The sequence below is a fragment of the Ruditapes philippinarum genome, unplaced genomic scaffold (assembly GCF_026571515.1).
Source record: "Ruditapes philippinarum isolate M1 unplaced genomic scaffold, ASM2657151v2 ctg546_1_1_1_1, whole genome shotgun sequence".
Taxonomy (NCBI): domain Eukaryota; kingdom Metazoa; phylum Mollusca; class Bivalvia; order Venerida; family Veneridae; genus Ruditapes; species Ruditapes philippinarum.
Genome location: NW_026852301.1, coordinates 569264 through 596366, shown reverse-complemented (window position 1 = coordinate 596366; position 27103 = coordinate 569264). Strand labels below are relative to the sequence as shown.

Genomic DNA, 27103 nt, shown 5'->3' with positions numbered 1-27103 from the left:
GAGATCTTGCGTGTTTCGTACATGTCAATATGTATAAGCAGAAATGTCGATATTTGCATATTAAGTTTTCTTGACTTTGATAAATCAAGAGGTGTTCAAATGGTCATGATCTTGAACGCAAGTGCTAGAAAATCATGTGTCTTACTTTTTCAACTGATTTATCAAACATTAGTAAGTTTATATGTTGGAGTGAAAGGATACAATAACGTTGTGTTTGTTATAATTACTTTTTGTTATTGTTGTAAGTCCAATATATCAGACGTTACAGGCTTGTTATAGTTTATGTCGTTCAAGCCCGACCTTTAATAGATATGCTCATAAACGCAGAGCATCATAAAAAAATTTAAAATGTTTATTGTCTTGCCTTTCAAGCTTTATTCCAAAGCTTACCTATTTTCTTTCAATTTCATGCTCAATCATTAACAAAAACTCTCATATAAAATAAAATATAAACATCAATCTATTTGTCTATCGGCCATACTGGTTAAGTACAGCGCTTTAAAGATTGATTCCAAATTTTTGAACGGAAAAATATATAACGAACATGCTGTCCATGGGCAATTATATCGTTCAAAAATATTCTGTTAGAAACTTCTGTCTCATTTAAACGCTTGCATTTGAATTAGCCTATCAGATTTCGCGCACTGTATGGTGGTTATTTGTTAATCGGTTGTATAATGAATTCATTTCAATGAGAGCGAGGCTTTAATCATGATTGTTCGGATGTGACAGTTAAAATATTTTGTTAAAAGGTATTTATTTTTTAGATTTGTTCATACATAGGTCAAAATTAATGTTAATTTATGCTGTCTTAATTGTTTTTTTTTTACATTCCACCAGATTTTCTTGCGGAACTTGCTACAGTGTATGGGTTTTTGAGCAATTTCGATAAGACATTGCTTTGCCCAGAAGCATAATATCTCAAAGCGACGTCATATTAATAGGAATATTATTGTTGTTTGCTTTGTATTTTGCTGTATATTTTGATCTGGATACATTTCCTGATATGTCAGGATTTATTTTAATCATTTATCCCTACAGTCAATATAATATAACCGTTTCTTTGCTTAACAGTTATAACGACACATTGAGTTATTTGATACTTACAGTTTTTTGTTACTTTAATTCTGATACCTTGTTTAATTTTTCGAATAATGAACAAGTGTTGTATTTAAGTAACATATATATATCAATCAATCACAACATAGTAGTATCTAGAGTTTTGTATAGTCGAGAGCAATGTGGTACACTGTAAACATTTTTTTTTAATTTGACCGACATTTCAAACGTTATATGAGTGTCCCTATATTTATATACCACGCTCCAAATCATTTAGTGAATACGTGATTGTGCATAGTGATACATCCTGTTTGAAAGTGTGTTAAAGTGTTATCATGTGAAGTACATGTACCGCTATAACATCGTATATGGTCGTTTAAAGCTAAAGAAGGACTTGTTATTATAAGCAATAACCAAAAGTGAAGGTAAAGCTTATATAATATTCAGAAAAGTGCTGTTGGAAAGTTATTTGACTTTTACAAAATACTTTAAAAGGCCCATCATGCCCAAGGAACTACTTTTAATTCTCAAAGGCTATTTATTGTTTTTTTACCTGTTATAGTTTTAAAATCCTAATTATCCGAATCATATTTTACCTATGTTGCTTTTTGGTAAGCATTTAATCTTATCTTATTTTGAAGCATGTAATAGAATTCTGAACATGGCTATTGTGGCTAATTTGTGCCATACGTGACACTGCCAAACGGAAAGTAGAGAATTAAGAAGGTAAAATAGCAAGACTCGGAGCGAAAACACGCTAACTAATTAGCGGGGTGAGAGGCGAAGTTTGTTACATAAACGTACGGAGCGAAATTAAAGAAATAAAAAGGCGGTAGCGGAGCGAAAAGACGCTCATAAGCGAAAACGCGAGCGAAGTTTAATGAATTTTGAAGCATCTAATAGAGTATTTAACATGGCTATGGTGGCTGATTTGTGTCTTTCGTGTTTTCGCTCCGCGACCCTGCCAAGTATAAGAAAAGATTTAGGAAGTTAAAATGGTGACATTAGCGGGGGCACGGGGCGCAGTTTAATTTATTAAACTTCGCCCCGCGCCCACGCTGATGAGCGTGTTTCACTCCGCGCCCCGCCGTTTTATTTCTTTAATCTCGATCCACCCCCTCCCCCCCCCATCGGGACAACGTTTTGTTTCTTAAACTCCGCTCCGCGCCCCCGCTTATAAGCTTGTTTTTTGCTCCGCGTTCTCGCCATTTTAACTTGTAAATTCTCGACTTTTCGCTTGACGGGGCGAAAACACGCCAATCCCGTGCCCCGCTTATTAGCGTGTTTCACTCCGCGCCCGCCGTTTCACGTTGTTAATTCTCGACCTTTCGCTTGGGGAGTCGCGGGGCGAAAACACGAATGGCACAAATAAGCCACCATACTATGTTGGCTGATTTGGTACACTTAAATACGAAGGTAGGTAGGTGGGTGGTTAGGTAGGTAGGTAGGTAGGTAGGTAGTATTCTCCGAATTAGCGTGTATTGGTACGTAATACAATCACGTAATGATGAAATACATGTTATAATGTTATATGTTTATACAGTTTAATAACTATTTTATGATCATATCAGCAAAATCATTATTCAAATTTTATCTGAATTTTTCATTGAACAGATAATGTGATATCCGTATAATCATGGTTATATAATAATAATAATTATACAAATAAATATATGATAATAAATGTACATGCACAAATGAAAGATTGAAACATTTAAATTAATAATACACTTAACAAATAAAGTATATTTTATATTTCTTTAAAATATTTTCTACAAACACACATCAAATTTATACTAATACCAGTTTATTTGCGTGACTTTTATTAAACTGACAGTAGATACTGTCTTGGGTATTCCAATGTGTTTTACGTCACAGGTGACTTAATTTCGCGTATTATTGATCGCTTTAGAAATTTAAAGAGTGTTCTAGTCCTGAGTGTAGTGTACTAGGCTTATTTATTTAAGGGTCGGATATTATCTTTAAACAGGATTTTATAGTGGTACGTCACGAGGAAGACGGGGACAAGAAGTGTTCTGGATATTGCACTTAGAGGTCTGATATTGATTCATGAATATGAAATATAAATAAACAATTGTATTGACTTTAGGTATGAGTTAATGAATTTCCATTGACTGTGAATAAAATAGCCTCTTGTTATTTAAAGGCAATATGGCTTTAAGTTTTCTGTGATCAGTTGTTCTACTGTGATTTCATATTAACATTTGAAAACATTTTAAAGATGAACCTTGTGCAAAATTTTCATACCACTTGTTTCAAAACACTGTGAATGGATTAAAGAAGATACTTTTCCGTAAGTAATAAATTTGTAATATTATCATGTTTTTATTATTTAACGGATACAGTATTTTGATTTTTACTGTGTTTTATCTTTTTCAAGCAGACATCATCATTTTTAATGAAAAAGATGTCTTGTTTATTTTTATATGCCCGAAAGAATTTCGGACATATTATGTTATACCCCCTGGCGTCCGTCCGTCTGTCTGTCCGAGCAAACATTTGATATTTATGAGCTTCATTCCGTAGTTAAATAAAGAACAAAAACTCATAAAATTCAAATTAAGAGCTATTTTTTTTATGAGCTAATTTTGCTTATGGACGTTGGTCCAGGTGGTGTTTATGAGCTGATTTGCCTCATAAACATCAAAAGTTGGTACGTTCGTCCGTCCGTTAGCAATTTAGTTTCTGAAGCATAACTTAAGTTATATTTAGCCCACAATATTCAAACTTCATAGAATGATTGTCCATATAAAGTAGAAGACCCCTATTGATCTTTTGGTAACAAGGTCAAAGGTCAAAGTCACTATTACTTTAAAACTGAAAACAGTTCCTGCTCAATAACTTAAGTATTAATCAATGTACAGCTATAAAATTTTATAAGAACATCCATGTCCAATAATGACCCCTATTGATTTTAGGGTCATTAGGTCATAGGTCAGGGTCACAGTGATCTTTACACTGAAATGTGTGGTTTCTGGAGCATAACTTAAAAATCATTTAGCCCACAGTGTTCAAATTTCATAGGATGAGTGTCAATATTGAGTAGACGACCCCTATTAATTTTTAGATTACAAGGTCAAGGTCACTATTACCTTAAAACTGAAAACAGTTTCTGCTCAATAACTTAAGTATTAATCAACCTACAGTTGTAAAATTGTATAGGATGTACAACCATGTCCAATACATGACCTTTATTAATGTTAGGGTCATAAAGTCAAAGTTCCATTTGGCGTTGTAACATTGCCCATGGACAGTAGATAGTCTATAAGGTAAAATCTTTGTCTGATAAATAATTTAAAAGGGATAAGCCATGGTTTATATAACCCAGAAAGATCATTGCACCTGATCAGTATATGACATCTAATAATTTCGAGGTCATTGGGTCAAAAATCAGGGTCACAGTGACGCTAAATGTAAAATTATTGACCAGTCAATAAGTTCGATAAATGGCACTTTTACAGGCTGGTAAAGTAGGGGCACCCTTGTACTATAGCACATGTCTAGTTAATTAGGGAAATTCATATAAATGGTGTAATCTGATTTGTTATTTATCTCGTGGCCCTACTTAGCTATCTCGTGGCCACTACTAAGTAACTCGTGGCCACGACATAGTATCTCGTGGCCACGACTTAGCTATCTCGTGGCCACGACTTAGCTAACTCGTGGCAACGACTCAGTAACTCGTGGCCACGACATAGTATCTCGTTGCCACGACTTAGCTATCTCGTGGTCACAACTTAGTAACTCGTGGCCACGACATAGTATCTCGTGGCCACAACTTAGTAACTCGTGGCCACCACTTAGCAACTCGTGGCCACGACATAATATCTCGTGGCCACGACTTAGCTATCTCGTGGCCACGACTTAGTAACCCGTGGCCACGAGATAAATAAAAACACACACACATGTCACCTTTGTGCCACCGTATCTTTCCGTCCATCCGTCGTAGCATTTTTAATTACAAGATAACAACTTGATGGTGGTGCTTTGGAAACAGCAACTTTATATATATGTGAAGGTTCTTCTGCTATTAAGAGAATTGCTTTTTGAAGGAGGTAATACATGTACTTATTTCCATGTGCTTATGTATCAATTTCTTTAATTTATGTATACATTGTATTTCCTTCATAAATGAGTACAATAGAAGATGGCTATTTTACAGAAGTCACAATTTTTTTTGTTTATTCATTCAAGGCTTATAATTTTCGGGCATATAATGCTCCGCCTAGCGGTGCTCTTGTTTTTGTTTGTTTATAAAAATATGACATTATAATATCCGATGACATTTTTTCGTTCACTTTCGGTTTCCAAAGTAAAAATATCGATTTTAAAAGTATTGTGTAGATTTACTACAAGCTTTTAAATTTGTTCGTTACTATTTTATGGAGGGTGTCAAGTGGATGACACGGACAGCATGCGTATACACTCTTGTACAGCGTTCACCGAAAATAGCCCCTCAATACATCGGAAACGAAAGTAAAAAGGCTTCATCGGGTTCACACAATGTTATATTTCAATATATTTCTTACGATTTGTCCAAACTAAACAATTTTGTGAAGCTAAATTTGTCTTCTTTTTTTTTTTTTTTTTTTTTTTTTTTTTTTTTTTTTTTTTGGTTATTTCCGGTGAACGAACGCTGAACAACAGTAAGAATGGTATAAACTCTTCAGATGTAAAGGATTCATTTAGACCTGGTAATGATGTGCAATGTTGGAATTTCTTTTTTTAACAAATGGATGGAAAAAGCATGTATGCCTCCGCATTGTGACCGAAAATCGGTACCTATTTAGTTGTTGCTCTCATATCTATAAGGAGAAGACTCCTTTCTTTATGTTTGTGTTATCATATTCTAACAACATGCCAAGTTTAAAGAAATTGTATTGAACAGTTTTTATTTTGCCTGTATGTCTATTTGAAAACTCCCGGAAACGTCCTTAAACACGAATGGGACATCTAACGATAAAACTGGTTTTCATATGAAAAAATACCGTATTCCATCAAGTCTCAATTGAGCTTTCACAATATTGAAATTTGCTTTATTCATATTTTGACTAAAGAACACACATGACAAAACCAACATGTTGAATTATTCGGATATGACCTCTATATTTCTGTTGAGTTTTACAGTCAAGCTCAAATAATTGAAATTTTCTTTAAATGTCATGACTTTGATTAATACTTAGAGAAAAGAACACTTATGGTTAAACTTACATCTTTAGAAATAAGAAAAGGTCGAGCATGGACCTCGCCTGGTGTTGAATTTTGTAGCATTGTCTAGTAGAGCTCTATAAAGTTTTCTGAATCATGCACATATTGTCAAAATTGCCTCCACCGTCGATGTCATATAGTATCGTAACAACATTTAAGATAAAAGTTTCTTGATTGGGTCTTTACCCTAATTGAAAGATTATATTTGATTTCTTAAACAAATATACATTCGGTGGTGTTTTGTCCGCCATAGTGGTGCTTTTTTCACTGATTTCTTACCAAGTCTTAAATTCTTCTAACAAAAGAAACTGTATCGTTTACCAAATCCATATCAATAAAGCAAAACAGATAGTCTAAGAGTTACTCCCTTTGTTAATAAGTATGACAAAATAAATTATAGGTTTTTGTGGCTTATAGATGAACTTAATTTTCGACGTTCGCTCTGTGTCACAGACACTTGGGGTTTGGAGCTCAAAACGCCTTTAAAATCCAAATAAAGTGCATATTTGTCAATCCCAGCACATGTACTGATCATATATATAAAAAAAACTTAATATAGGCCGTTTTGAAAAAAAAATCATATTTCAACATCTATAATAATACACAAGATAAAAATGTTCGCCGGAAAAAATCCGCACCCCTACCGTCATAATCACCATGTATTTTATTCCATTTCCAATATTTTCACATAATCCTTTGGTCCATCGACACAGAAGATATAATTCTTCACGAATATGGTCAATTTTAAACTTCAATGGTAATATAAACTACGCAACAGCCGAAAAAAAACATCAAGATTATCGCCGTTTTCCTCCATTTACGACATCTTTCGATAAATTCCCATCTCCAGTCGGCTATGTACGAAGCCATCCGATTATGTTGGTTCCCAAACTTAAAAGTGCTGCGCATTTTGCACACGGCAAAGCTGGGGCCACGTTTGAATTTACATATTATAGATGTTGAAATATGATTTTTTTTTCAAAACGGCTTATATTAAGTTTTTTTATATTTATGATCAGTACATGTGCTGGGATTGACAAATATGCACTTTATTTGGATTTTAAAGGCGTTTTGAGCTCCAAACCCCAAGTGTCTGTGCTCTGTGTAACATTTTGGTTCAATAAACTATCATGATTGATTATGATAAATCTCTGTATCAACCTTTTATCGGAAACATTTCTTTTTTCTAGATATTGAGATGGCGCACGAGATACATTTAAAAAACAACAATTACCGGCAGTGGGTCAAGGCAGGCCTAGGCTTAGGTTATCTTAAAGAGGGACTCGCACAATTTTGTGATGACATAGCAAAGCTGCAGCACAAAGATATTATAAACCAAATTCTAGGAGAAAAGACGCCTAAACCAAATGTACCATGTGGCGCCTGTCAGATAACAACTCTCCAGCCAGACCACGTCCGAGTCTCAAAAGGAATTTGTCCTCTCATGCAAGATAAATGTAACTGTTGCTTTCCAAATAAGAAACCCTGTCCAAACAACGTTTGTGGTGCCATCTATGACAGCATTATACAGAATCATGCATCAATACCACCAGCACCTTTTTGGAGAAACAGCGATGCCCGTGATTGGTCTGTTGACCCATGGAGCATTTGTAAATGTTTTATTAATGCTCCTGGGTACAACGACAAGACGTCAGCAGTCGACGTAGATTGTTCAGGGTTACTACATGTTATCATCAATAACAAATATTTTCATAATCACGTTGGATGCAATGTAACAGGACCAAACAATTTGTTTTCAAAGGTAAATCTATTTGTATACCATTTGTTTATTTTTAATATTGTAGAATATTATCATTATAAGAGTTTAGCCTTACTGCCTAATGGTGACGATAATCTTTTTGAGTTTGATGCTGTATAAAAACTTAATCTTACACTTAAACTTAATTTTGTCTTATTGAATTTAAATAGGTTTTAGCTCATATATGCTCAGTGACAATATGTCCATTTTATTATGAGGCTTATGTAGTTATTTTGACAGAGAAACCTTCAACGACAATTTGACAACTTGAGAAGCTTAGTTAGTATCATTGCTGAACACAGTATTATCATGTTTGTATGTTCGACTTTGATTCGTCTTCCATTCAATAGGTAAGACAGTTTCGAAATGAGATTTTTCACTCAAGCAGTATGAAGTTGGAGGAAACAGACGCAAATTCATACATTGATGATATGATTGCAGTGCTACAAGATAGTAAGGAGCTTGTAAATTATCCAACTGCACAACAGGCTGTCGGGAAACTCCTAGATGTAAGTGTTACTAATGAATGGTTTCATTTTTGTCAGATTTAAAAAAAACTACTGCCTAAAGTTTTTAGCTTTCATTTATGAAATCAAATAACAATACATATAAAATGTTTAAATATCAACAAAAATAAAAAACAAAATATATTTGGTTGTTAGTAGGTAAGGTACAAGGTAAAAAAATCATATACCTTTATCATATATCCTGTTATAACAGCGGATTTTAAAAAAGTCCTGCGGAAAAAAATATGAGAGAAAAATAAAGGAACAATTATTGTAAAATAATTGAATTATTAGGAATATGAAGAAAAGTCTTAGTATGATTATATAATATATTGTAGATAAGTGTAAATGTCAAAAGTCAAAAGGCTACATTTTTACCTCTTAAACAAAATGTCATAAAATTGTTATGTTTCATCAGTTGAAGAAGAAGGACTTCATAATTACTACTGAAGGCTTTGAAGACTTTATGAGAGCAACCAAAAATGCTGCAACTAAAGAAGAATGTGAGGGGCTTGAAAATAGATTAACTGTCCTTGAAACACAGATGTCCGAAGAAAAAGAGGTACAAACTTTGATTCCAGTCGATATACCATTTCATGTATTGCATACCACCGTTGTTTTAAGAGAAATAATTATTGTATGTAAGACAAGTATTATTAGCTTGCCATGAAACACAAGCTTTGTGATTGCGTGATGCTCGTTGTCTGTTTTTATTCAGATTTTTAACTCTCTTTAGCACAACTTGCTCATAGTCAGTTTGCCGTGCATCATCAACAATATCTTTAAACATCTGCTTATTTACTGATGTTGTATTTTGATTTTAAAGTAAAGGAATGATCATTGGCTGGTCACTTATCAGAGTTGTTATATCCCACAAATGAAGTTTAGGGGGCAAATTGAATTCATCTTTTCGGTCGGTGTGTTGATCGGTCGGTCCACTTTTTGGTTTATGGACGATATCTTGAGTTCTGATTGAGTTACTGTAATCAAACCACGTATATAGCAAGCTTATGTAGAAATCTGGTTGTGGTTGCGTTTCGATCACCTGGAGTCAAGGTCAAGGTCACGTTAGAAATAGAGAAATGGTTTCCTGACCAAAAACTAGAGTTAGAAATGTTCCTTTTTCGAGCATAAACAAACGCTAGTAGTCAGAAGTAGGTCACATAAGGTAACACTTTTAAGAAGAGCTATGTAAATATCTCATGAGAAACTAATATGCCTTGAATTGCATATTTAATGTTTTAACCCTAAATTACATCTTGTTGTCCTCTCCAGGACTAATATATATATCATGCCCATTGATAATTAATGGCCCAACGTGCGGCAGTATGACATAAATGTTGCATATTAAGTTCATTGCCTTATTTGTAAATCAAAATCATGGGTCAAAAAGGACCATGCTGTGGGTGATTTATATTGGAAAGTGACTTGACTGAGGATGACCAATTATGCCTCGTTTTATTCTTGTTTTCATCTCAACTGATCAAAAAGTACTCAGAGGAGAACGGTTGTTATAGCATTTTGGAACTATGGCTGTAATCCTTGGTTTGTCGAGCAACTTGTCTTAAGGAAGAGTTTGACCAAACTTTACAGGTTTGATTCGTGGACTATTTTTAAGACACTCAATGAATTTAATTATGACTATTCTATCCATTGAACTCCGGTGAGTTTTCAAATATTTCCTAGTGCATTTTTTGTCTGTTTTGAGAAAGCTCAAATCTAGTGTTGTTAACTAAAGACCACTTCAAATAAGAAATAAATAAAATAAAAGAGGCGTATGTTGTAATTAAGGTTGAGTCAAATTATATATATGTATATAATTATGCTTAATGAAAAATTTTCAAACATCGAAGAATATGTAAAATATATACCGCATTTATCTGTACATACTATATGTAATCATTAAAATATATGCATTCATTTCTGATTGAAAAATTTGACAGACTTTAAACCGAGCCTGCAACATTTTCAATTTTGTTGTGTTGGACTTTCTTTAGGGATTCTGTTTTTCTCTATTTTATTGTCACATCCGTGTTATTTGTGCCGTGTGGCGGCTGTAAAAAGTCTCCCCGTACATTTAATCAATGATGTTATATTTTCGATCCTTGAAGATCGTTCAGCACGACATTTTTGTTGTTGTATACATGTTATGCGGTAATTTTAGTTTCCTCTATTGGATTTTCAACTTGGGTGACTTTGACTGAGGACGACCAATTATGCCTCGTTTTATTCTTGTTTTCATCTCAACTGATCATAAAGTACTCAGAGGAGAACGGTTGTTATAGCCTTTTGGAACTATGGCTGTAATCCTTGGTTTGTCAAGCAACTTATCTTAAGGAAGAGTTTGACCAAACTTTACAGGTTTGATTCGTGGACTATTTTTAAGACACTCAATGAATTTAATTATGACTATTCTATCCATTGAACTCCGGTGAGTTTTCAAATATTTCCTAGTGCATTTTTTGTCTGTTTTGAGAAAGCTCAAATCTAGTGTTGTTAACTAAAGACCACTTCAAATAAGAAATAAATAAAATAAAAGAGGCGTATGTTGTAATTAAGGTTGAGTCAAATTATATATATGTATATAATTATGCTTAATGAAAAATTTTCAAACATCGAAGAATATGTAAAATATATACTGCATTTATCTGTACATACTATATGTAATCATTAAAATATATGCATTCATTTCTGATTGAAAAATTTGACAGACTTTATAGAAAATATTTTTATTTTACATGAAATGTTAAATTCAGTAATATCTTTATAAATAATGCTTAAATTGATAAATTTTGATTTAAGCATTATATTTGTTATATAAATCCAAACAAAATGTGTGTTACAGGATCTTTATTAGAATAATGTACAATGGCATAAAAGATGATCAAAAAAACTGAAGGAATAAAAAAAATGTCCATAGCAATAAGATTGATTTTCAATGAAGGAAATTCAATTATCCAAGCACTTCATCAGTAATGATTCAATTAAATATTGGGACAAAAACTGCATTACAATAATACATAATGCAATAAACATTTTTGAAAATTTCCGAATAAAACAAAGGTACCACGTATTTGTTTTATTTCTGTTGTAGGAGAAACAAAGACTCAAAGTAGAAGATTCTGCTCAACAAAAACAGTTAGAATATGAAAAGACTAAATCAGGTATGTTATTATCTCCCCAAGAGCAAAGAGGATATTAGAAATCGCTTCCATTCGTTTGTAGGTAGGTGGTCCAAATACAATCCTAACTTGGGTCTTCATATATTCGTATGATTGCTGTATACCGAGTTTGATTTCAAGTTCTCGATCCTTACTCTTTTAATTGTCAAGAATCGTGCGTGTGTACGTGTGTGTGTAATAAATTATAAAGTAAACTTTTAAAATATTTTGTTAAAAAACACTTTGTTATAAACCACTGGTCCAATTGCAACCAAACTTGCTAGGATTGTTTCTTTGGTAAAGGGCTTCCAAATTTGTCTAAATAAGGAATCCGATTGCCATAGCAACCATAAGAAATTATAAGAAAGAAGAAGTGTGTTCAAATTATAGTCATGGGGTCTAATTTGACCCCGTGCCGGGGGTAATGTGTTTTCCTTATCTGTATAGAGAATTTTTTTTAATCTTTTCCTTCAAATCTACAAGCGCTAGAGCTAAGATATTTAGCAAAAACAATGTCTAGTGAACCTTTTTTAAGGTTATTGAATAGAAGCTTTGGGGTCAAAATATCCCATGTCCAGGCAACGGTATTTCTTCAAATAATAGTTGAATAATGTCAGGAAGACAACTCACATTGTAATGTTTTTTATACATGTGTACATTTTATGCAATTTTTCTGAAAAGAAAAAAAGATGAAATAAGGTAAGACTAAAAGGTCATAACCTGTTAGCTTTTTCAGAGATCTTTATGAAATATCATTTCATGTCTTGCCCATCACGACATTTGGCAAAGGAGATGTCAACTTTGAAGGGATATGAATCAATATATAGCACATTATTAGGCTTTTTTATTGAACAGTAGACATATATGCACATTGTCTTTCATTCGACATGCTGAAATATGAAATTGACCCCCAAAGTTTCTAGACAGTACTGCATAATAGCAAAGATCAATTGTATAGAAACAAAAAAATATTTCTACTATTTACGAGTAGTGTTGTATTATTGCGAGGACAAAACATTTTTTAACAAATACAATCTTGTTCTATTTTTGTATGAGACACCATGACAATAGACCCTATACATTATGAAATAGATACATATATCTCGCTCTAAACTGTTAGTTAGAGTCCATCCGAGGGTAAAAAACAAGAATCGTTCAGATTATTCTACAAGCAAACCACTTTGTATATTAAAAGTCAGATATATTACCCATCATATTACATCAAGGCCCAAAGCTCAAAATCAATTTGGTTCCCAAAATTCATAATAGCTGGCAAAATGGCGGCTGAATTTTATTAGATATTCACATACTCGTATGTTGAAACTACAAAAAATAAGATATTGTAATCATTTTTGTTAAATATAAATATTGTAAATGGACTGTTTTTCTTAAATAAACAGCTTTTTTATAAAAAAGAGATTTGAATAGCAAATTTCAAGCCATTTTATATTTGCAAAAATGTATAAGAAATCGAATTAATTACCAAAAAGTTTCTCTTTTTTCCTGGTGCTTCAAATGAGCTAGCAAATGTATCAAACAACAATTGGTAAACTTTTGTCATTTTACAAAACTTTGTTACAATTTCTGTTTTTTTTTCTTTTGTCTTACTCAACGCGAAAATTGGGTAGGGGTAACATACCATAATGTAAATAATGGCAATGACAATAGGCTGCCTCTGTGCAATCCCAACACAATCACAATAGGGAAAATAAATGATTTGAAATGATGTTTCCTAAAAGTTCGGAAGGAGCTGTAGTTAGGATAAATTGCCGTCCAATTTCACTTACAAGCTACTTTTGCAAAACATTTGATAGATTGGCGAATAATTTCCTGGTATGGTATGGTTCAACTTCTGAGAAAACGCGCTCTTTTCAATATGCAGCTAGATTATCGTCGAATAGTGAACGTAATGCTAGAAAAGTTATATTTAAACCAAATTATATCATCAATATTTTAAACAAACTAAAGGAAGATATCCCCTTCGTGTAAAAGATTCGAAGAGATTCAAAATATATTCTTGTTTCTCAGTGGATTTCTCAAGAATATTAGTCTTTGAAATTTAAAAGTAAATTTTTTAAGAACATTTTTGAAAATAATTCAAAGATAACATGTAGATTTTTTTTCATATTTGCACTGACGATTCCAAAGATGGTCGCAAAGTATGTGCAACCGTCTTTAAAAATCATTTTACATCGAGATTGATAATGTATCTACATTTACTGCTGAAAGATTAAGCCGTGTGCATAATAATCTGTATTCTTTTCAGATTCACTCTTTGTCCCATTTAGTATCAATCAAAAGTAGAAAATCCGATAAAATTGTGATAACAAAGCTTTTGTTGTGATTTAATGATATATTAAAAACCAAGTCATCAGGAAATGAAAAGTAGATGATTTGGCTAAAGAATCCTTAAATACTATACTGTTACCAAAATAGAGATTTTTTACCTTCAATAAGTAAACTTATATCATCTGAATGGTTATCAAATTGGAACAAATGATATAAATCCCTACCTTAACGTGTCACCATCTCTATATCTTATAAACCATCATGATCAGGTGGTTCTTCTAAGATGTTGAACATGACACACTAAAGTTACACATTCTCATTCTTTAACAGGCGATTATGCTCTTTTATGTATAGGTTGCAATAAATATTTCACTGCTAAACATTTCTTCCTTGAATGCTATGATCTTGCACAGTTTGTGATAGATATTACCGAGTAAATTCACTTTCACAACTTCTTCACATAATTCCCTCCTTAACATTGATCATCTACTAAAGGATATATACATGTATTCTAAACTTTAAGTAACCCTTTTTAGCCCTTCTTAAGCTTTAATAATCTTAAATGAACAGATATATTACTATTTATAAAGTGTTCGGCATGGTATGGCTAGATTTGTGTCATTATGCCGTTTAACCCAAACAATCATCAATTAATACAGTGTCATAATCCTAACAGATGTAAGTTTTTAAGCTGCATGCCTCCAAATTCACGATGATTTTCTGATCGCACATTGCTCTGATGGTAAGCTTTTAGGAACTATAGTTGTCTTTAATATTTTTATACAGACACTTTGTCAAAGTAAAGATCCAAATACTATTATATATAGCAGTTTATGTATCAAGTTGTAACCCATAGATATTAGATATACGTGGTATTTTGTTTTCATTGTTTATAAGGTAACTAAATCTCTTAAAGTGACATCATGGTCATCCAGGAAAAAATGGTGAATGTTCAGGTAAAATAAAAATAACTTTACATTTGTCATGTTTGCTTAAACCTTTATGATAAACGACAACCGAGTTATTAAAAACGCGATGGTACAATGGTGAAAGCGCGGTACTACGATGGCGAAAACGCGATAGTACGATGGTGAAAGTGCGATGGTACGATAGTGAAAGCGCGATGGTACGATGTTGAAAACACAATGACACGATGGTGAAAGCGCGATGGTACAATGGTGAAAACGCGATGGCACGATGGTGAAGACGCGAGGGTACGATGATAAAAACACGATGGTGCGATGGTACGATGGTGAAAACGCGATGTTACGATGGTGAAATTGCGCTGTTACTATGGTAGAAACGCAATGTCAAATAGCGTTTCACCATCGTGCTATCGCGCCATCGCGATATCACCGACGCACCCTTGCGTTTTCACCATCGTACCATCGTGCCATCGCGTTTTCACCATCGTATCATCGTGCATAGCGGGTACAGACTAAATGAAAAATCACGATTGTCCAAACGGAACACCGTATTAATCGCACATAACATGTAAATTATTACGTAAATCTTTATTTATTTTTACTATTCCTAAACTCTTAGAAAACTTTTCTTATGTTTAATTTTATTCACATATGTAGGGTTATCTGGGGGCATGCGGCTTTAATGTAACTTTAATGTATTATTCTTGCCTTTTTCACCATATATCAGTAACTTAAAAAACGCCTCTTCATAATTGGAAAAAAATGTATCTGCACAATTCCAAAATGCCAGCTTCACAACTGAAAAAGTCTACATTTTTAATCGGATGACTTGTATGTTTTACTTCAATTCTATAGTCTCCATGTTTACATCACATGTGCATTTTAAACTTTTAACCTGTCTAACAATGGTTCTCGGGTGAACGAGACCCATTTCAATTATCTCAATACAACATGCTTAAACGAACACATATCCAAACAAATTTGTTCTCTTGTCTTTTAAAATGAAATTGTGGACATTATTGTGTCGCTGTAATAGTTGTGTATTTTTACATTACATTCTTAACTGAATGGAAAGGGTTGTAGAAATCCGTTGCCCCTTTCCATTGAATGATTGATTACATTCGGCAAAAAACTGTCGTCTTGGTTCAAAATCAATGCTGGTATTTAGATTCTGGCCCTTTTTGTTTATCTCAGTAAAAATATGCAGAATAGAACACATATAAAAATGGATACTTATATTAATTAAGCATACACTTCGAATCCGTATAACAGTGTTAAACAATAATTGAAGTACTGTAAATTTTTACTCTATTCACACTGTTAATTATTACATAGTAAATTATTTTTTAAGACTACATCGAAGTTTAAAGTTTAATTATTCATGAAACTTTTGTAAATGTTTTTAAAAGTAAAATATTTTGAAGTAACTTAATGAAGCAAATTACGCATTACAAACAGCACTCACAAGTCTGTAAATTACAAAAATGAGATCGAAAAATAAAAAATAGCCTTTACTGCGTAAGAAACGCAATAGAATTATGGTTATAAATACTAAAAAATAAGATCCCCTACGAACATTTTTTTTTTCATTATTATTAATTTTTTATGCATGCGTCAAAAGTTGAAAGTCTGTTTATTATTATTTTGAATTCCCGAGTTATTAATAGTTTACATTTCATTTATCAGAGCTCAAAGATGGTTTGATTGAATTCTACAAAACGAGACACAGTAAAGTTTTTCTTTCGCCCCTTTTTCAAGAAAATGACACGCCTTTGGCTTCTTTTTACATAAGACCCGAATTGACCTTATTTATCTCAGCACAGACGAGAAATGAAGAGAAAACACCAGTCAAATCGTTATCGGCGATGTTTAAAACCGGAAATCAAGCTAACCGAGAAATACATGTTATTGCTGATGCTGGTCTTGGAAAAACTGCATTTTCAAATTATCTGGCGATCACGTGGTGTCAAGCTCATTTTCCAGATCAAGACATGACTCAATCTATAGAAAAGGATGATATAGACTGTATGAAGGAATTTGATTTCTTATTTCTGGTCTTACTGCGAGATTCGAACGATTTATGTTCTATAGATGATCTTATATCTGAAAAGGTTATCTCAAATTTGGGTCTACAACAAAAGCCTTCCGGAGATTTTCACCTTAAAATTTTGACAAATGAGAAATGCCTCGTTATACTTGATGGATTAGATGAATGGACCCATCCTGAGAAAGACTGTCACAGATCGCCGCCATCAATCCCCCATAGGAATGACCGAGAAAAGTGTACAATACTGACCACTACGCGACCATGGAAATTAAGCGTTTTGAATCTAAATTCGTCTCAAATAGGAAAAAAGGTAGAACTTTCAAAACTAAGTTACAAATCAGCAGTTACACTTACAGAAAGGATGTTACAAAAATTGAAATCTCACCCGAATAAGGATGCTTTACAAAGTGATGTCTCAGCGTTTATATCAGGAATAAAAGGTAGACAAAACGCCCAACTTATTTCTATGCCTCTACTGTTGAAATATACAATTTGTTTATGGTGCGACGGTGTTGAAATAGGAAATTCAAAATGCGAACTCTATATAAATATTGTAGAAATGCTCTTGTCAAGAACGATTCAGACGCATAAAAAACTTCAACAATTGTGTGACCTTTCTGATGGTGATATCCCAGAATGCTTTGCTGAATATGAAAACTGTACAAAATACTACCCACTCCTGATGAGTTTAGGGAAACTAGCTTATAATACATTATTCAATGAAACAAAAGAAAACACGCTTGTATTTGATGGATCAGTTGCTAGAAAATATCTCACACCAGACGAGATGAAATTCACTCTTCACTCAGGAATGTTGTCAGAAAGTACATCCAAAACACTAACAAAAAAGTATAGCAAAGTTTCGTTTTCCCACAAAACAGTGCAAGAATTCTTTGCCGCAATATTTATTAGTTCTCACAGTGGCGCTCAGAAAATTGTTCTAGACAATTGTAGAAATATTCAAGACATTCTGGACATGTCAAAAATTTGTGAATTTATAAGTAAAATGAATCCTGACAGGATGTGTGCAATATCAAAAGATTTAATGTCTGTGATAAATGAAGACGAGACAACACGCGACTATAGAACTAGGACAGGTGGCCAGTACATGTACTATTCTCCATTGTATGACATACAGGAAATGTTTATTTCGTGTTTACAGGAAATGCCTGAAAGTGACAATGTTCAATTATGTTTACAAGATTTCTTCATTGACAAGAATACCGAGCAAGGTGGCCAGTTCAAACGTTTGTTAAAGCAAAATACAACCAACATAAAATCACTTCATAAAAACACCATCGGTTCTGCTAGCAGTTTAAGTGAAATTATAGATTTATTCTCTCACAGTCATATACAGACACTTTACTATGAGGGTGACAAGGATGAGTCTGAGATAAATCGGATGTTGGTTCCCAGTTTGCAGTACGTAACTTTGTGGCATGGTAAATGGACAAATGATGAAGAAAATCAGAGTGAAAATTTGGCGCGATGTCAAAACTTACAATATTTAGATATTAGATACATCAAGTTATCTCACAAAATACTGGAAACATTTTTCAATTTCATCTCAGGTCAAAAATCAATGAAAGCGTTAACATTGAGGGAGTTAGACTGCCAAGAACATCTCCGCGATGATTGTAAGAGATGGGACTTGGACTTGTCTCAACATACAACTCTATCAAAGTTACACTTGGAAGTCCTACCGGGGAGGCTACAATTAAATATATCAACACCGTCATTAGTTAATGTTATGTTGTGGAGAATCAATGTAGATGAAAGTTCATTGCTACTGTCACGTGACATGTTGAATATTGAAGATGTGGAGTTTGGGAATACAGAAATATCTGCAGGGGGTTTACAGAACTTTATTACCGTGCTGGAAAATCTGCCACAATCAGTTACAGTAAATATGTCTGCCATTAAACCGGAAACAGAGTATGATCGTGTAAGAGAAGATATTCGGAGTTCACAATCTTTTAATGTGATACGAGACCTCTCGTGGAAATTTGAATTCAAAACAATAAAACCAAGCAAAGAATAGACAAGAAAAAACATTGTTAAATAAACTGAAAAACTTACTTCTATGCTACTAATTTCAAATAAACAAAACAATTTAAATATGAACAATAAGAAACAAAATGACGACTCTTCAAACTATACTGTAGTCTTTAATTATGACATATATGTACTTCCATTTTCAATTGATAAATTAAGTGACATTTGATTAAAGATAAAAAATAACTGATAAAAAAATAATTAAAGGAAGTTTTGAGGAACTCGTTGGATATAAAAGTTGCATTAGGATTTGGAAATATCTCACAGGTAAGTGATTTTATTTTGAATGTTTTATCTTTATATTTATACCTGAATATGTAAGAACTAAAATAGATTATTAACAGTGAACAATACTCTAATAATTTCTGTTACAACCATTGGAACTACTTTACATAGCCATTGTTATATTGATAGCAATTCTGTACAGTAGCGACCATTGAATTTCTTAAGCAAACAGAGAATTTCAAGCAACCATGACTTTCCAAGGCAGCCATTGAATTGCAAAGGTTTCATTGGATCTACTTAGCAACCTGTGATTTCACAAGTCTTAACTATCCGTTGGAATCGTTGAGTCCATAGAATCAAGTGACTTCTTTAAGAAACCAATGACATCCATAATAACCACTGACAATTGGAACACTGACTTAGCAACTATTGATTTTCTTCATAAACCTGTAATTTTCATAGCAATCAAAGATATTCAATAACAGCTATTGACATTCCATAGCAACCCCTGACTCTCCATAGCAACCAGCGCCTTCCATATGGCAAGCATTTACTTTTTAATCTAGCAACTGTTTGCTTCGATAGTTGTATGACTTTCCGTTGACAACCAATGAATCTTTCAAACTTTCAAGGCAACTACTCCATATCTACTATTGCTTTTGTATAGCAACCAGTCACTTCCCAACAAACCATTGATTTTCTTAGGCAACCTGAAATTCCCATAGCAATTAATAATGTTTCATTGAAAGTAGTGACTTCCATAGCAACCGTTAACTTTACGTAGCAAGAATTGTATAAAATTGTAAAAGCAGCAATTATCTTTACATAGCAACCATTGTATTTCCTAAGCAACCAGCGACCTTTATAGCAAGCATTGACTTTTTACTTATCAACCATTGTCTTCCAAAATAAGCAGTCAATTACTTTCAATAACAAGCAATAAATTACTTTTATAGCAACCACTGACTTCCATAGCAACTGTTGATTTTATTAATCAACCAATGACTTCTGTAATTTATTTATATTGCTTTGGCAAAAGGAATATTATAACAAAACTCAAAACTAACATGAAAAGTAATTCAAATATGACCTTGACTATGATCTTGTTCATCAACATTATTTAGATACAAATAAGACATTGTTTTGCAAAATTTTCGCATTTATACGATATACGTTAATCTCGTGTCTTATTTCTTGTTTCAGCGGCCTTGGATCAAAATTTTTGTGATGCAAAATCTCTTGTGACATTTTACTTTTAGGATTTGCGTGGTGATATATCACTTTGAGAAGATATGTGTGCAACAAATAACCTTGTACCTTCCTTGATAAGGTAAGCCTTCAAATTATCTTTGTGATTGACAGCTGAATAAAGTCCAAAATAAAGGTAGTAACACAGAATATTGGAGACGGCTTCCATGAAAATTTGCAAATGTCAATGGCTTCATTCAACCTGAATTCATGAACGAATGTTCTGAGGGAAATTGTTGAAAAAAATATAAAATTTTACTCCAAGTTCTGTAAGCTGAGTTTTAATACCAACTGAGTTTAAGACCTCTTATACGAAGTATGGTGCAAGTTAGCTTACTAAAGGCCCGTGGTTCTACTCGGATATCAGCTCGTGTCAAATAGTTAAATTCACTTGGCAGACAACAGACAGTGTTTCTATTCAGATGTCAGCTTGTGTCTGAATGATTGAATTCACTTACTGAAGGTCTTTGGTTCTAATCGAATAAAAACTAATGCTCGAATAATTCATGACAGCTTGTTGGGGGGATATGTATTGTTCAATTCAGTTTCTTTACGAAAGGCCCGAGGTTCTACTCTGAACTAACCAGCTCATGTCTATATTAATAATTTGGCTGACTACTCGAATATCAACATGTGTCTAAATGATTAAATTTACTTTGCTTACAGAAGGCCCGTAGTTCTATTGGTAATCGAACAAATATGATTTAAGTTAAATAATTCATTTCAGATGGCCCCGGCGCAAGGTGTGTTATTCAATTCTAAGTTTGCTTACGGAATGTTCTTGGTTCTACTCGTATGTCTGGTCGAGGACATATAATGATCCATATAAAGGGTAATTTAAATATATTCTATTCATATTGTTTTCACTTTTACAAATGAACCTGTAAAAATAATCACTCATAACTTTATGTAAATTTTTCATATTTATTGAAGGTGACATATAGGCCCATTTGGCTGCATGTATTTAATATGTTATATAATATTATTTGTAAAATATGTTAACACACGTCACTATAATAAATACATAACGAAGTTATTTGCTATAACTCAAGTTACCTGGCTTACGGAAGTTTAAGATTTGGATTTACTTGGATTTGGTTCATCTTAAATATGTGTGTTCCATAAAACACATAAAATATATTATTATCCTGAATAACACAATGCAATATTTCGATTCACTCATTTATTCTTCTTTTTTCTCTCTTTTTTTAGAAAATCAGCTTCAGTAAATTTACGGTGACAATGATGAGAGTTCTATAAAAAGGGTTAACACCTGGTTCCTGGCTTTATGGAAACGTGTCAAAAGATTTTTTTATATAAAAAAGAGTTGACCACCAACACCTTGAACTAGTTCCTAGCTGAAACATTAACAGACCAGAAAACATTTAAATTGTTTGTACCGTAAACCTGTTTTCTTCAAGAAAAAAATACACCTAAGAAGAAAGATTTATCAAGGTCGTTGTCAAATATTTAAGAGTTCATTCAGAAAACGTTGTTTGTATAACACACACACACCTTTTCAACACACTGCATTACTTCCATTCTAGACCAACTGAGCTGCGCCATGTCAAAACCAACAAAGTGCGTTTGCGACCAGCATGATCCAGACCAGCCTGCGCATCCTCGCTGTCTGGTCAGGGTCCATGCTGTTCGTTTAGTTCGTCTACCAACCCTATTACAAGTAGAGAAACTGATAGCGAACAGCATGGATCCTGATCAGACTGCGCGGATGAACAGGCTGGTCTGGAAACATGCTGGTCGCAAACGCACTATGTAAGTTTTGTCATGGCGAGGCTCAATTCATTTTAACGAAAGTATGATTAAATAGTTTTTATTTAAGTTGATGTACATATAAGATTATGTTACGCTATTTTAGAGTGAAATAGTTAAACATATCTCTATATAATGACTAGCATTGAAAAAAAGCATTAAATGTTTAAAAAATTATTTATTATTGATGAGTATACGTTTTTTGCTTTTCTATTTTTTTATGCTTACAAAAAGAAAAATTGAAAGGTTGCTTTAATACACACAACAACAAAAAGGGCAAAAACGATATGTTGCATTTTGCTAATGGTTATATCTTAATAAAAATAAAAATATATCATTACTTTTAATGACTCAACATGTTATTTGACCTAGCGTCTGTCCATTGATATAACCGAAGCTTTCAGTATTTCTTAAAGGAACTCCACTAAGGTACAAAAGCCCCAAAACATGAAATTTGAATTCCTTACATAGATTAACTGGGGTACTTTAAACAGAACGAGATGCAAAAGATAATTGAGAAAAACAGTACAAAATAAATTTAAAATAGTATTTTATGTTGTTTTTAACCCGATTTGAGTGAAAAGCGTTGCAACTCTTTTTAATTTTGGGTCATTTTTCACAATTAAAATAATTATTTTGAAATAACGAAGTAAGGGAATGATCTGAAATTATGAACACAAGTTATTACTCTAGTCCTACATCAAATGGGACATTAATCATAATGTCGAAAAATTATTTCCAGCACCGTCACGTTAAAAAACTCAGTGGAGTCCCTTTAAGCAAAGTTTTAATACATGACAATATTTAAATTTTCATAATTTAAAATCTTTATAAGGAATTTAATATAAAACTACACATTTGGTTCTGCGAGAAAACATTATCTTAATCTTGCATCAGATGTGTACTTAAATAATACAAACATTAATATGGAAAAAAATTACCGATGCAGTATTGTCGGAGTTATCATCATTTACAATTGACTGTATGTATATATCTATATAACATTCTTCATAGCATAAAAGAAAACACAAGTCGTTATTACTTCTGTTCAGATGTGTTTATCAATAATAGGTTGATTTGTATATTGTACATAATTTATTAATGTATTGTTTATCTATGTTCTAGTTATATTTGATGGGATTTTTTCGTTTAATAATATTTAATATCACAATAATTATATCCTAGCACAATAAAGTGGTAGAGAAGGTATATACTGGAATCAGCTTGTTTGTCCAGTCTCCTTGCCAGCCGCCATTCTTTTTTTCCTTCGATTTTAACTCAAAAGTGTTGACGGGTGTCAATTAAAAAAAATTATATCTGATTAAATGTCATAAATGTGAAGTTTATTGCCTATATCAACTACCCATTGTACTTCTTATTTAGTAAAGCATAACTTGAAACATATTGGATATATCACCATAAACTTTAGAAGATGACCATATTGAGGAATACTGCAGTGCTGAAAATCCATAACTCTGTATTGCTTGATTATGAAGCTACTGCCCGTTATACTTTGTAAACTTAATTAAGCTCCACAGCATAACTACAGAAGTTTTTATGATTTCGAAATAAAAATTCATAGATGAACAGATCTCAATAAAAAAACATTACTATAAACCCCTAACTTCCTTATAATAGGCTTTCGTGCTTTCTCACATTTAGTTGTATGCTTAAAAGTGCTGAAAAGTCGTAGATAGAGGAATCTCATTAAGAATACTGCAGTGTATGAAAACCATACCCACTTACAACACATTTTATCCTGAAAGTCCGCTTAAGTCTGCAATGCTTAATTTTTGTTCCAATCCATTGAGGTAAATTGCTCCCTTGCGCACATTAACAGAGTTATTGCCCATTCTGCATTGTAACTTTTCATATTTTATTTTTTGCATGAACACAACTCATACATAATTGGAGTTAATTGGAGTTTACAATCTACTTGAAACAATTTGGTACATATATCTTATTTGGGTATATCCAGTGACATAATTTTGTAGTTATTGGCCTTTGTAATAGTTTAGACTAAATTTTAGTGTAGAGCAGCTTACAGTCAATGTGATTTTTGAACATGAAACTTCATATTATCCTTCTGACAAAAGAGCACACAAGGTTACTTGTATTAGGAGAGAAACTTTTTGAAGAATTGATATTGTAATGGTAGAATGTTATTATGTTTTTTTTCTTTAAATAGTGCGGTTAATATTCAATCTGATACTTGCAATATACATGTATATGTGTGTATTTATGTACTTTCCATATCTTTATATTCAATATAAGATAAGACAATTTTTAGAAAATATAAGAATTAAGATATTACTGTATTACATATTATTTAGTAAAAGTAGAAAAATATGTACAATTACATTCTGTTATATATATAATATTGATTATACTATCAGTACTTATTGCAAATATGATATGAGTACAGAAATTTTACTTTTTATGAATTCATGTTCAATGCTTACATAATATTATAGTCCATATCTTAAATATATTTGATAAATTTTTAAATGAAATTGTGAAACTAATTGATGTGTTAGTTATCATTTACACAAATGTACGTTACTTAGTTTAGTTGTAACGAAACCTTGAGTTCTCTAGCTGTACACATTTATCCTTGACAAATGTCATCATTATGTGGCAGCAGAACTGGTTAGTCAAGGAAGTAAAGAACACATGAGACTGACCTGTATAAGTTTCTTTATAAACTGAAAAGGGATGGTTGTTTTTTGAAGATACATAATAGTGAACACACATTGTTCAAGTAAACTGAAGCGGTGTAACACCGCACTTTGGGGTCAAACGCACTTTGGGGTCGAACCCCAAAGTGCGTAACGCACTTTGGGGTCGGACCCCATAGTGCGTTACGCACTTTGGGGTCCAATTTCGATCCCAAAGTGCGTTAAACAGGTACATATGCATTTTTCAACATCAGGCAAACGACCGCACTTTGGGGTCAGAGAAAATTTATGTTCATTATGTTTTAAATAATATAGTGTAGTCAAAGCCAATGGTAAACAAAAATCATGGTATTAAATAGACACAAAACATGTGCCCTGAATCAGTAGGGATTTAAATGGTCTTGATTAGTAAGTGAAGAACTTTCACAAAATAAATCACCAAAAAAAGAATTTGTATCAATGCAGCACGCCTCCAGATTCACGCTAATTTTCATGAAAATTTTGAAAATTTATTTGAATGTATAATATTGTGGAATAACCAAAAGGAAGCAATTTGCACATTATCAATGGCACTTATAACTTACGTAAATTACCAAAATGTTGTCAAAATATGCATAAATAGCCCTAAATGCGTTAGTAAAGCAGTAGGAATATAGTTGTAAATATTGAAAACTCAGTCATTGACCGCACATAACATGTAAAATATTACTTCAATCTTGAATCATTTTACATTTCCTATAATCGTAGTACATATTTCTCAAGTTTGATTTTATTGAAATATTTTGACTCATCTGGAGGCATGCAGCTTTAAGCTTAAAATATGTTTTTCTAAAATTTTCCATTTATTTTAAAAGAATGTACACCTTTCATTAACTCCATTGTTTTTAGCTAAATGCATCATTTTCCCGTTTGTTATTTACACATTTTAAAGAAATATGATAGTCTTTGCATAGACAAAGGTATAAATTCTGGGTAATCTTAGTAAGACATTTCAGTAAACAATTTGCCTGATAATATGTTAAAATAGCCATTCATTAAGCTAAATGTGACACATTAGAAACTTGACTAGGTGAAGATGCGGCTTTAAGTAGTAGTCCGTACAGGCAGTCAAAAAATATCAACTATTTAAGTAGTCGCACATTAAGAGCGAGCTTCAGAATAATGTAAAATTCTCACTGGGGGTATACAGGGGATTGTGGGGTATCGATCTCCCCGAGGTTTAAAAATAACATTTTAAAGGCCCATTATGCTTTTATTTGTTTTTCTTCAGCTTTTTTATTTTGATGTTCTTTTATATTATCAAAAAAAATACACATTGGCCAATTACCTGAACCATCTTTTTCATCTGTTGCTTTTTGACAGTGATGAGTACAGTACTGTTATAGTGATAAGTAGTTTACATGTTTTATATGGAAGTCAAAAAACTACATTGTTTTGACTACTTTTATGACAAATAATTTCACATTTATCGCTACTTTATTCAGGTAACAAGCATCTTACATTTCTCTGATACCATTATTTTAAACATTATAAAATTCATCTTTCTAAAGAAGTATGTAAGATTTCCCATTAAAAAAGCATCTGGCGAACGGTTGTTACGGAGGGGGGAAAAATATTAACTGCATTTTATTTCATTCCTTACATATTTAAAATGGAGCTCAACATGGCACCAAAGTTATCAAGTAAATGACTGACAGAACGGGATATTTTTCGCAGCATTTTTAAACTTTAGGAATACACGATTTCTGTACTAAAATATTTTGAACGGTGGCAAAAAAAGTGACATTTGCAACTTTTTTTTTGTTTTTGATACTTTTTTTTTTTTTTTTTTTTTTTTTTTTTGTACATATTTTTTTGTTGTTTTTTTGTTTGTCATACTTTTTTTTTAGTTTTGAATACATACTTTTTTTTAGTTTTGCATACATATTCTTTTTAAGTTTTGCATACATATTCTTTTTAAGTTTTGCATACATATTTTATTTTAGTTTTGCATACATATTTTATTCGAGTTTTTGGTACATATTTTATTTGTGTTTTGTTTTTTACTTTTTTTCGTACATAATTTTACATGACGCCATTTGCAAAGTAGAGGTTTGGATAATTACGCCATTTGTAAAACACCATTTTCAAACACTTCTATTTTCATTCACT

The 27103-nt window shown here is 32.5% G+C and overlaps 1 protein-coding gene across 3 annotated transcripts; it reads left to right on the top strand.

Moving 5' to 3' along the window:
• Positions 1-452: 452 nt before the first annotated feature.
• LOC132755691 (uncharacterized) lies at positions 453-24786 on the top strand. Of its 3 annotated transcripts, none has more exons than XM_060746585.1 (8): positions 453-752; positions 7479-8050; positions 8398-8556; positions 8972-9115; positions 11648-11717; positions 16616-20586; positions 21232-21336; positions 21717-24786. In XM_060746585.1, the coding sequence occupies exons 2-6, from the start codon at positions 7487-7489 to the stop codon at positions 19015-19017; spliced, it is 3339 nt and encodes a 1112-aa protein (XP_060602568.1). In that variant the 5' UTR covers positions 453-752; positions 7479-7486; the 3' UTR covers positions 19018-20586; positions 21232-21336; positions 21717-24786. The 3 variants fall into 3 exon arrangements, with proteins under 3 accessions (XP_060602568.1, XP_060602584.1, XP_060602577.1); XM_060746594.1 differs by lacking the exon at positions 453-752 and adding an exon at positions 2759-3373; XM_060746601.1 differs by lacking the exon at positions 21232-21336.
• Positions 24787-27103: the final 2317 nt, after the last annotated feature.

Excerpts from the sequence above, each read along its gene's own strand:
- LOC132755691 (XM_060746601.1), top strand. The coding sequence starts at position 7,487 with ATGGCGCACGAGATACATTTAAAAAACAACAATTACCGGCAGTGGGTC. Across the intron at positions 8,051-8,397 it reads CAAACAATTTGTTTTCAAAG|GTAAGACAGTTTCGAAATGA; the intron begins GTAAATCTATTT and ends TCCATTCAATAG. Across the intron at positions 9,116-11,647 it reads AGATGTCCGAAGAAAAAGAG|GAGAAACAAAGACTCAAAGT; the intron begins GTACAAACTTTG and ends TTTCTGTTGTAG.